Source organism: Mastomys coucha, unplaced genomic scaffold (genome assembly GCF_008632895.1).
Source record: "Mastomys coucha isolate ucsf_1 unplaced genomic scaffold, UCSF_Mcou_1 pScaffold11, whole genome shotgun sequence".
Lineage (NCBI taxonomy): Eukaryota > Metazoa > Chordata > Mammalia > Rodentia > Muridae > Mastomys > Mastomys coucha.
In genome coordinates, this window is record NW_022196893.1 from 2688423 (window position 1) to 2700677 (window position 12255).

Below are 12255 nucleotides of genomic sequence, written 5' to 3' on the forward strand. Positions count from 1 at the left end.
ATTTGCCCCTAATTTCTACTGACTGACTCACAGCAGCACACCGCAGGTGCATCTGCAAAGCCTTCAAGGAAACGTCTTCTTTTACTTTAACTGTTCACAGGAAACCCATCTGTCCCAAGATGACCACCATCTGCCTCCTGCTAGAGTCACTTTGAGAAGCAGAGATGCAAGGTTGCTCTGATCCAGCCACCCCTAGGCTCCCCATCCACCTCTGTGTGGGCCACTGTCTCATTTCTTCTAAATTCCTCTAGGATTTGGTAAGAAGATCCTCCAAGGTCCTCCCCCAGGTCTACCTCATCATCCTTCCTGCTGTGAAACCAAACCCACACCCACTTCCTTCTGCACTCAGACTGGAATGTTAGGCATTCATCTTCATTGCCACTTCACATCCTGGAAAGAACTTTACTTGGGGCCCTTTTGATTAAGATGCAAAATTCTAAGCACCACATTTATTAAACTAAGCCTTGCTGAAGGCACTCCAGTGTGAAGGGATCTGGCAACTAGTGATTTCAGAAATGATACAAAACATTTGTAAGACTGTTAGGGAAGAGAGAAACAAATGAAGGGAAGAGTACAAAGAAGTACAGGGGTGTTTTTATGTTTATTGTTTTTACTTATTCAGAGCATCCCTCAGTCCAAACAGCATTTTAGATAGCCAAAGATTTTAGTATGTCTGGATATCATGTGTGTTTTTTTTTTTTCCATTTGGGGTTTGTTTTTAGTGGGCATTTATTCTTGAGGTGGGAAAACAATTCAAATGCAAACGTGATTAGGGAGTTCCTGATGCCCAGTGAGCTTCTTCTGTGTGCACCCTCTTCCCAGAGCTCAGTGTGCCCCTCCCCCAGGTTCTGCCTGCTTACCTTCTCTCCCTGCAGTCCTGCTACACCAGGAAGTCCAGGTCTTCCCTGGGAGAAAAGAAAGCAAAGGTGGATTATGGCAGGCCCCCTGGATGTAGGAGTGGGGATGGGACCTCCAGGAAGTGTAGCTTGAACAGTTGGGGTCTCCTCATGACCCATGTTCCCTGATTCCTGTTTCCCAGCTAGTTTCCTTTCCTTCTAGGAAGTTCTTCCTTGGGGAACCTAAATCCAGCATCACCACATTGCCATTTCTGGAATCATGCCGGTATTGCAACTGGACATCACAGTTGAGAAAGCACACAAGGCCACATCTTGCATAAAGATAGAAGTGCCAGAGAGAGGACCTCACGTAGGCAGAAGCATGAAGAACCCAGATTTGCCTTGGGCCAGAGAGCAGAGGGCAAAGTCTGATGGAATCCTTTGGAAATGCTGGTCCCACGTAGTCTCCAAATTCGAGAAGAGTCTGCCTACACTTAGGCCAGGACTAGAAAATTGTCATAGGGAAACTGATGACCAAAGAGGTAGCATATGAGATGCCAAAGGCATGGAGATACTGTTCTTTGGGTCCTTACACGATGATGGTTCCTTCTGATAGAAAGAGTAAGCATACACGGCAGCTACAAGGGAAGGGATTTGCCCTTTATGCTTCTGTGTTACACTCCTCAGGAAGTGAAAGTACTTGCAGGAGAGATGGACAAGCTGTGGCCATGCACCAGGGGATGGAATGCAAGGAGAATTTATTGTAATCCACAGAAATGTGGCCATCTGTGCCCCGCTCTTGTACTTCCTTCTGTTTCATAGAAGTCCAATGATGCCATCAGTCTGCAGTTTCTAGTTTGGCCTTCCAGAGCCAAAGCCATAGATGCACTTTCTCATGAACAACCCTTGGGTCCATGACAGGATTTCTGTATGGATTTCACAGTTCCATCTCCTTTGCCCATATCAACACATCCTACTATACACAGCCCCATCTCCTTCATCTGTATCAAGTATCCAGCTGGGCTCAACTCATTCTACATGCTGAGCACTCAGGCTACTTCTAATTGTTTCTCCCAGAGGTGTGTGGCAGGCACTACCCCTACATGTTCACCCCTCTGAGTATGCGCATTATCTAAGGGATCACACTATGACAACATATCTTATTAAGCAAGGTTCAATGGATGCAAAGCAGTGGGGTTGTTGGAATCCCTGCAGTGTTGTAGTTCACAGAATCAACACAGTTGAGGTCCTTGGCCTTGCACTTACTTTGCTCCCATTGGGTAGGAAAGAAGCTGGGGTTTTTAGGGAGGTTTACTCAGTCCTGTGTCAAGGACCATGACCCATCAGCCCCAGAACCCACCTACCTGCTCTCCAGTCTCTCCAGGCTTCCCAGGAAATCCATCCAGGCCTCGCTCTCCCTGGCAAAGAAGGAAAAATAAAGAATCAACAGTAACCAGGGAACAGTGACTCCCTGTGGTCATTGTCACAGAAAGGAAGGGTAATCTTGGGATATGAATGCCTAAGCATGCTCAGATCCCCCTCTCTAAGCACATCACACAGGACAGCTCTGGAATAGATGTCATAGGGATCAAAGTACAGAGGTGAAAGACCACAAAAACTATAACCATATCTCTGTTTCCTTCTATGACCCAAGGATGACATACTCTCCTCATCACATGAACTTTTATGTGAGTAAAAGAAATAGATACCTGGTGTATGTAGCAAAGTTGACAAAATGCCAGGTATACTATATCTTATCCAGCAAGTATGAGCATCCAACAGACTCTCAGCCCTAGGAATAGACCTAAGAATTGACCTCTGGCCAACAGCAAGCCAGCATCCAGCCATCTATCTAATCCCCACCCCATCTGCTAACATTCATATGCAGTTGAATCTCTTATTCCATGTTGTACTTAGGACAAGCATCCTCCTTGTAATTTGTGGGAATAATAACCCTTGCCCAAAGACACTAAGATAAATCAGTGAGATGGGCCATCCTTCTCTCTGGTGCATGCTAGCTTCCTTTAGATGGAGTCCATGGAAGTCAGTGTGTTTCATATGAATAACCTGCTGTCTCGTATCCTCACCTGGAGTCACCCCCCAGAAGGATGTGAAGGCTCAGGCGAAAGAATAGAGTAGACACTCCAGTAGAGCTATCGGTGCTAATATTAGGTACCTCTTGGGGATCCTCAGCTGGCATGGCTTCCTTCTTTCCCATGTCCACCTGCTTTTCTTTCTGATGACTGCCCGGATCCCCTAGGGCTCCGCTTGAAGTTGCTTTCTTGACCTCTCTAGCTAATTAGATACCCTATTCTGCTCTAAGGTGCACTCATTATCCTCTTCTTCATCTCCCCCATTTTGATTTGCATTTATTATTCTATCTACAGATTGCCCCATTCTTCATACTATTCTGTCCCTCAGGCCCAACCTAGAACCTCATGGTACAGCTCCAGGTGATACTGGGTCACAGAAACACAGGAAAAATGACTCTGGACTCTTTGGTTTCCCTATGGCCTTATTTTCCAAATTGCTGTTGTTTCTTTGTTTTGTCTTTTCTTTTGTTTTGTTTCCCTAACATGGGGGCCTCTTTCCTTCCAGAAGTTGTCTTTGAACATGTGAATGAAGAGTCCCATCAGTCACTGAACTATATGAGGAGCTCCACTACCTCTGTGACTCCAGAGCAAGTGGGGCTTTCCCAGGAGAAGGCTGTCCTACTTCTATTCCCTCTGAGGACTGCTGGCTAACTAGGGGATGATCCTCTCACTGACAGACAAAGACTGATGCTTTTTACCCAAGTGTAATAGGAGACACAGCCGAACTGCCCAACAGAGCTTCCCAAGTGCTACACCCCAGTCAATCTCCTGCAGCTACCCCAATGGCCTCCTCCCCAAACCCAATGGCCTGAACTCTAGGGTTGTGCCAGGAAGCCAGCTCTCTTACCTCATGACTTTTCACTTCTTTTCATCTGCACCCAGGCAAATAAAACCATCTCAGGTGTTTTCTATCTTCTATAAATTATTTAACATGTCTTGAACACCGACTTCTACTTTCAAGTACCATATGGTAATTCTTATAGAAAGCCCCCTTATCATAGGGAGCTCTGGCCATGGAGATGTGATGTCTGCATTTTCCTCTCTGCCCAAAGGTTCCAAATATGTTATTATGGCTTATCTCCTTCCTATCCCTTATAATGTTGGCAGGCTTGAGTACAGACAAATGAGAAAGCCGAGACTCATGCCGAGTTTAGAAGCTATTTGATCAAGCTGAGTATGTGGAAGTGGAAGCAATTCTGGGCATCCTGACCCTAAATCCTCTGCCTATTTCCACTACCCCAAGGCCTTGTTCATGGGTTCCCTTTTGATGTCTAGGTTGGATGAGTTGAAGGAGTATTAGTGTCCATGGGCCCCATTCCTCTTCCATAGCTGGGATTATGCCTGTGTCCAATGTCACAAGGATATAACCACGTGATACAAACAGTAAAAAAGCAGGAACTCCTGAATTTCAGTGCAGAATGCTCTCCCTGATAAATGTCACCTGGCACTTGGTCCCTCCCCAGAGCTCACAGCAAAGGTAGGTCTGATAACCAGGTAGCAATCTGCTTCAAAGCAGAGGACTCTACCTAGGGCCCAAGTCCTCCACTACTTAAGTCTTCATATCCGAAGACCAAATTGAGTACTCAAAGTTCAGAGCCCAGAATTCCCCCAGATATAGCTCAAACAGGAGAGAGCAAAGATAGGGCAGTGTTACAGTACTTTCTCTGTCCAATCACATTAGGGCAGTGACAGGTCTGTGATTGGACAGGAATAGGGAGGTGGAGCTAGAAGTTGAGGAGGAAAAAGGGCAGAGAGCAGGAAGGGGGAGGATCTTCATTATGGGGGCAGAGGAAGATGACTCAGCCACCGTGTGGTTATAACAACCAAGTTAACGTTTTTACAAGGTTAGGATAATTGGGATAAAATTTGTCTTTATCATTGGGCTCTGAAATTGTTGTATTAGTATCTTGTAAATTGTTATCTTATTATTATATAAACCTGATTAGATAATTAAGCCTTAAGAGTCATGCTTTACCAGGTACTAGGTGCTAGATGAATGGTTGTGGGGGTGTGTAAAGTGTTGCATGTGAGTGAGATGTTGCTGCTACCTGGGAGAAAATAACAAGAACCTACCAGGACATAGTGTTGTGGCTTGACGGTACCAGCACTAGGACATTACTGGAGGGAAAGAGAGTTTGTGGGGTGGATTCATTTTTTAAATATTCCCGCAACAGGGCATATTTTGCAGGACACCTGGACCTTGTCAGCTCAGTAGTCTGCAATAGATGCACCAGGCAGCAAGTAGGAATGAAAACAGAGGAGCATCCATCAGAGATGAGCGGAAATGCTGAGAAATGCAGATGAGAGAAGCAGGGAGTAACTGACAGAAAAACCAGGCACTGAGGTAGACAGCAAGTCAAGGACAAGAAAGAAATGGAGGGGAAGGGACACAGAAACACTAGGACAGGGAGAAAGGGACAACAGCAAAAGAGCTTAGGAGAGGGCCAGAGACAAAGAGAAAGAAGGAAGACTGAGGACTGGGCCAAAGAAACATAGACATACAGAACACACACAGAGGAGAGACAGACAAAACATAGGGTGAAAGAAATACAGGCAAAGAGACAGAGGGACAATGGAGAGAGATAAACAAAGGGGGAAGAAAGAGACCCCAAGCACAGAGACTGAGACAGAAAGCTAGGCTATATACAGGAAAGAACGCAGAGTGCAGCATAGGACAGCAAAGCCGGGAAATGTAGAGCTCAGAGTTGTAATCCTGGGTCTGCCCCATAGCTGTCTCCATCTCTAGGCTCACTTCTTTTCTTATGTTGAGGTTTAAAAAAAACATGAAAATGAAACAATGCAGTTGCATATTAAAAACACTAACTGGAGTGCCCAACCTATTCTTAGGGACCACATACAGCAAGGATAGTTCTTAGTTCAGTCCAGCACAAAATCATGACTTACTTAAAATGTGTAAGAGTTTCAATAGGTATTTATTTATTTTTTATGTATTTATAGTTCAATAACATCATTCCTGAGCCTAGACTTTGTAGATAACAATACAGTGGTATAATACAAATAGGGACAATTCTGTGTGGTCTCTGCTTCCCATATCCTTAATTCAGTAGGGAATCCATGTTTTAATCTGCTGAAATGAGAACCAACCTACTTAAGCATGATGTAAATATACAATGAACCCCTCATGTGTAGTGAAGGAAACCCAGTCTCAGAAAACAAATGGAGCAAGCTGCTTAGATGGCTTCCCAGAACTCATGTGAGGTTCCCATAGTCCAGTCTACAAAGTCTATGGTCCCTGGCTGCCATTCCCCATGTCTGACAGCAGAGGGGACAACCATCCTATTCACAGAGGAATGGGCTCAGCCACTCCCATCCTAGCTGATTCAGCCCAATAAACTAACACAAGTATAGTCTCTGATCTGGGAAGTTAAAACCTCATCCGAGGTCTCAGGTTCACAAACAGGTATACCACAGCCCAGATCATCTGACTCATTTCACCAGGCCTACCTCCCCTTGAGCCATCCTTCAAGAGTGGAACAGCTGCAACATCATCTCAGAAGCCCAGTTTCCGCAGCCATGAACAATTGCCTGGTCAAGGACTTTAGTGGGCTTGCTCCCCTCTATGCCTTGGTAGATATATCTTACAGATTGCTAACCTTCCCGTATCCAGTAGCCTGAACCATCCACATCTCTGTCCCCTGACCACAGGGACCTCCTTGTACTACATGGATTTCAGTTGTCTCCCCAGACACCTGAGGAAGTTCTATCTCCCATCTGCAGAGAACACACTCTTATCAATGTAGGCTACCAGTGACAGAGGGAGCTGGGTTCACAAACAATGCATGCTGCAATGAGGCCCAGCAGATAGAAGGACCTGTCTCTCAGGAGAAGATGGAAACTTCTTTCCTGCTGATATAAGAAATCAGAGTGGTTCTTGAGAGCATAAGCTATTTTAAGCATACATCAAACATAAGAACTGGAAAGGGGCCTAATTCAAAATGTTCAAAGTCAGGAAAATGGATATTCAGAGAAGAATCCAGCTAGTTCCAAGGAAGTCTGCATTTCTGACATTCATAGTATCCTGATTTTCGGATTACGTGATCCTAGACATAAAGGACTCAGACAATCCCTCCAGAAAACTCCTACAGCTAATGAATGTTTTCAGTAAAATGATAGGTACAAAAATAACACAAAAACATCGATCAATAACCTTCAGGTTGGAGGGGTAACTTGGCACTTAAGAGTACTGGCTACTCTTGCAGAGGATCCAAGTTGGCTTCCCAGGACCCACATGGTAGTTCACAATGGTTTGTAATTCCAGTTCCAAGGATTGGACTTCTTTTCTGGATTCTACAAGCACTGGACATCCACACGGTGCACTACATACATGCAAGCAGGCACCCATAAAATAAAAATGGATAAGTCTTTTGAACATACATAGGCAAGCCCATGGGTGAGTGAAATGAGTTAAGTGCCTATGAGGAAGCCGACAGGCTTACACCAGCATCTAGGCTGTAGATATACCAGGGCGGAGAAGGTAGAAAAGTAATTTTCACTACATTCCAACTGTACTAAAATAAAACTATATCACTTAATGAAAACATCCCACACAGGACGGAAGAAACATGCGCTGTAGGAAGAGAGAATGAAACGCAGCCTGCCAGAGTGTCAGGATCTGCACAAAGGAAGGAAGCAAAACCCAGCTCTAAAAAGCCCTTGTCCATGTCTTAAAAGGCTGGGTCAGGGAGGAGGGCTGTGAGCTATCACCAGCCACAATGTGAGGAGGGAAATTTGCAGCCCTTGACTTCCAGAGAAACTATGAACAGGCCTGGCATTACACAGATGGAAGGAACAAATGAGAGCTAAGAAATTATATTAGTTTCCATGTAAGCTGTGAGTCCCCGGCACCAACAAGGCTTTCTGAACTTTAATCCAGGAATCTTTAGCCTGGAAATGCTGACCTCGCCCAGGGCAGGAAGTCTGAAGGCCATAGTACCAAGTTTCTGGCCTTCTGTGCAGTTTCTTTTCAGGACATGAGATGAGCTAGCACCTGTGTGCGCACCTGTCATGCACATGTGCACATATAAACACAGGCACATATGAGTGTTTGCACGCATATACCCACACATGCACGTGCATGCACTGAGTGAAGAGGTTCTAGCATTCTCCTCCCTCTCTTTTCCATGGAAATGGTGACTAATTGACCAGTATAGATTATAAATACCTTTTCTCCTGGAGGTCCCCTTTCACCTCGTTCTCCTCGAAGACCCTGGGGGAAATAAAGAACAGTGACACACCTGCATGCAGTTCATCTCTTTAGACAAAGGACACCCTGACACCAATATGGTATCTATCCCTGGTGTGGAAGCTGGGGCTTCTCTAGACTCCACCTTCCTTCCCTGGAGTGGATGACTTGTGCACATGGGTAAAAATGGCTTATACCAAGGACCTGACACTCCCAGGTTCTATCCTGCTTCACTGGGGAAAGGGACCAGGAATATGCATTTAAACTTGTTCCCCCAGTGACTCACAAGTACCATAGCATTTAAGAATCTCTACTCTAAGAGAAACTAAGTTTTCCTTAGCATCCAACCAGCAAGTGCTTACTGCATAGGTTGAGGTGAAAGACTGGCTGGAGAGCCAGCTCCTGACACCTGCAGAGAGGGACAGAGCCACCTCCCAGAGAAGTATCTTTACTTACTGGAGCTCCAACTTGCCCAGCAGGTCCTGGTAGTCCAGGCGGTCCCTGGGGCCCCTGCAGAAGAGAGTCCCCAAAGAGGGATGGGGTGGAAAAACAAAAAGACAAGAGCTTCTCAGCCAATGTTCTGCCAGAAGTCCATGGTTCTACCTAGGCTACAGGTGCTACCCACACCGCCCATACAAGGGGTTCCCAGCCCACACTTCCTGACCTCTGCCTCATCACCCATGGCTGGTCCTTCCATCTGATACCAGGTAAAGCCATACTCACAGCCAGGCATGTTGAACTTCAAGGGAAGGCTAAGAGTTCTATCTCAGAGCCATTCTGAACCTACATGACACCATCCTACTTCCACTTGCCCCAAGTCCCTCAACCTTTTCAGGATCTGACCCCATCAGACTAGAGGCTTCAGGATGTGTGCAACTGATTGCTGTGCCTGATATTTTCAAGTTGCCTCAGAATTCTGAGCAGTCTGACTGACTGGAAACTTCCAGTTAGAGGACAGTACATTTTGTACATATCTATTAGAAATCTGCTAGAATAAAAAAAAAAAGGCATTTCTTCTGTCAAAGTTATCTCAACTTTCATAAACTACCCAACAGCAAAAAAAGCAAAAAAATGAAATTCATATTACATCACACAGACAGACAGAAAGATAACACAGACACATACACACACACCACAAACACACACAGATGCTCATAGACATACACACTGCACACACACACACACACATACACACACACACACACAGCCACACACCTACATGCTTTATGTGCTTCAATGATGAGTTGAAAATGAAGAAAATGAAGAATGATGCCTAGGCCATACATTGCAATAGTATCCTGGCTACCAAGCACCAATGGAAGAGGAGGACCCCTCAAGTCTCTATTGCTATAGAGAATAATAATTTTTCAACTGTATGACCTACTATTAAAAGGATATAGGAGGAATTATATATGTGTAGATATATGCCCATATGTATGAAAGTGCATGAGAAGTAGGCAGAAACCCATCCAAGCATGTCATCAATGATTAAAGCAACTGGCTTTGCACCCCCAAGAACTTCCTATACCCTGAGAATGTAAGCAGCTTTCACTAATACTTACCCTCATGCCCACTTCTCCAGGAAGCCCCGGCTCTCCTAGCTCTCCTGGATCTCCCTGCACAAAATCAAAACATGATGACAGACAACACAATGCATACCAAACTGGTTGCAAGATGCTTAGGTGTCCATTCCCCATAACTCAGAACTCATAAGAAGTAAGATGACTACCAGAGATAAATTGCTAAGTATTGACAACAGAACTTACTCTCATGCCTTTACTGCCGTCTCTTCCAGGGGGCCCAGGTGGGCCCAGGGATCCCTAGAAGAAGAAGAAGAGAATACCATTTTCAATGGAGTAGTAAAGAAAGTCTCATTCATGGGGAAGAGGCTAGACCAGGAAAATAGGTTCTCATTACCATGAATGTTCCTGTAGCCTCAAGTACACTTGTTGACAACAGTTCTCCATGCCATCTTTGCCTATAGCACCTTTTCATAAGCATATGAAGAGATAGTAGCAATGCAGAGCACACAGGGAGATGGGCAACAGCTTCTAGGACCCTCAGAAAGAAACCTGAGTACCATACAGAATACACTCACTTGTTTACTGGTAAACAGTAGCTACGGCCAAAGCCACTATGGCCTTTTTTTTTTCTTTCACTATGGGCTCAGAGGAGTTAGAGAGTTAGTCACTCATGTGGAATAAAAAAGAGTCTTTAGTCAGCAACTTTTATATCTATCCAGGATTTGGGGAAAGGAAAGAGTTGTATTGATCTCTAGGTTCATTTGTCATTTGTCATTCTTATGTGAGTACAACGAGGTGTATGACTAACTAGGAAAGTTTCCCAAGAGGAAGGGTTGCTCTGAATGAACAGTGTTTCTGTGACCCAGTTTCTAGGACATGGGTCACTCTTGGGCCTTTTTGGGTCAGACTGTCATAATCATCTTCTCTGGGGGAGTGCTACCATGGCAAGGTGTCCTTCCTTAGTTTCCATTTACACATCAGCAAAATGGGGGAGAAAAACACCTTATTTGGTTCTCCAGGGATAGGAAGAGCTAATTACTCCAGGTAGAGGTAAGTCTTGAAGAGAGTGAGTATTTGCCGAATACAAATAATTAGCCACAATTAGCTCTTTCTAGAAAGAACCAGCAGTGATAACAATTATGTAACAATTATGATTGCTTTAAGAAACAATGAAAATGCTGTGACCCTGGGTTCATCATTATTGCATGTTTACCATGAACCCTGTACTAGATGCTCTGCAGGCATCTCCATAATCAACATTAATCTGCATCTCACTTAGCTCATGAAACAAAAGCACAGGAAGGCGAGGCTCTCCCCAAAGCCACAGTATTTACTGTAGAGAGCTTGACTCAGGGCCCCAGAGAATGCCCTTTCACTTCTGCCACAGCATCTGCACACACATCAGCCCAGTATCTGCTTCACAATCCTACAGACCACAGGCTATTAGCCCCACTCTACCTGTGCTCATTATGGAACATGGCATGGTCTCTCAAGACCATCCAGAAATCCACAAGGCACTATGAGAAAGGTTGGAAGAATTAATTCTGGAGTATACGCTCATAGCTCCCCATGTCCAAGGAACATGTCCTCAGCCTTCCATCTCAGCAAATTCCACCACACTAGAAATATTGCAGTCCCTTTACAACGTGGAAGTATACTATCAGTACAGGGCCAAGAGGCTGGAATCATGGTCAAAAGTAGGGAAAGATCAAAACTACTTACGTTCCACCTGTCTCTGAGGCACATGTCCAAAATCACCTCCTTCACTGTTCACCCATCCATTGGAAGTACCCCGGCCTCCTTAACTATATATATCCCTCTATCCTACATTTAAGTCCAAGGTTTTCCAAAAGAGAAATGTCACAAAAGAATAAGTACATCCTCTGAGAAATTTCTCTCCAGGGTGCTTCACTCAGGAAAAGGTCTATCTGGGCACTTAGTAGAGAGATTTTTGTCCAACACACTGGTTACCCACTTGAAATAGCACGCTCTTGGAAAGGCCAGCCTTGTCTTCTGGCTCCTACAGGTTTGGAAATTCTGCAGCTGAAAGCAGGGAAGAGGTGTCAGATGGGCTCCTGCCTTGGGAATAAAAAGTGAGGACAGCAGGACACAGTTGGTCCAAGGGGCGTCTAATAAAGGGAATTGGAGGGTGGGGAGAGACCAATGACAATGCCAAAGAGAACTCTGGAGAGTTCCGGAACCTCTGCCTGTCCTTCAGTTGTCTCTTTTCTAGCTTGTTGGTTCTAGCACAGAGACAACCAGAGGAGGCACTTATGAGTCTGTTTCATCCATTCTCTTGGATGGGGAAAACAAGAGGATGTTCCCAGAGTCTTGATATGGCACAAGGGCTATGAAGATGTTCCCTGGGCATCAATTCTTTCAAGAGCCCTTTGGTTTTTAAGGGAAGGATATAACAGACCCCTGTTCCAAAATATACAGCCCACATGAGCAAAGTGAACAGCCCAGTGTTGGAGGAAAGCAAAAAGTCTCAAGAACTAGCAAACTTGAGTCTGGCGCCTTAGACCACTCGGCCATCTATGGTCACTTAATCTTTGACAAAGGAGCTAAAACCATCCAGTGGAAAAAAGACAGCATTTTCA

At 44.9% G+C, this 12255-nt stretch overlaps 1 protein-coding gene across 1 annotated transcript in view; it reads right to left on the reverse strand.

Annotated features, from left to right (window-relative positions):
• Positions 1-12255, reverse strand: part of Col22a1 (collagen type XXII alpha 1 chain) — a 248131-nt gene that overhangs the window by 151328 nt on the left and 84548 nt on the right. Inside the window, exons 13-18 of the mRNA XM_031345491.1 lie at positions 9899-9952; positions 9695-9748; positions 8589-8642; positions 8112-8156; positions 2201-2254; positions 861-905 (exon numbers count right to left, since the gene is read on the reverse strand). Of these exons, the coding sequence (XP_031201351.1) occupies positions 861-905; positions 2201-2254; positions 8112-8156; positions 8589-8642; positions 9695-9748; positions 9899-9952 (306 nt within the window). The remainder of the gene's footprint in view (positions 1-860; positions 906-2200; positions 2255-8111; positions 8157-8588; positions 8643-9694; positions 9749-9898; positions 9953-12255) is intronic.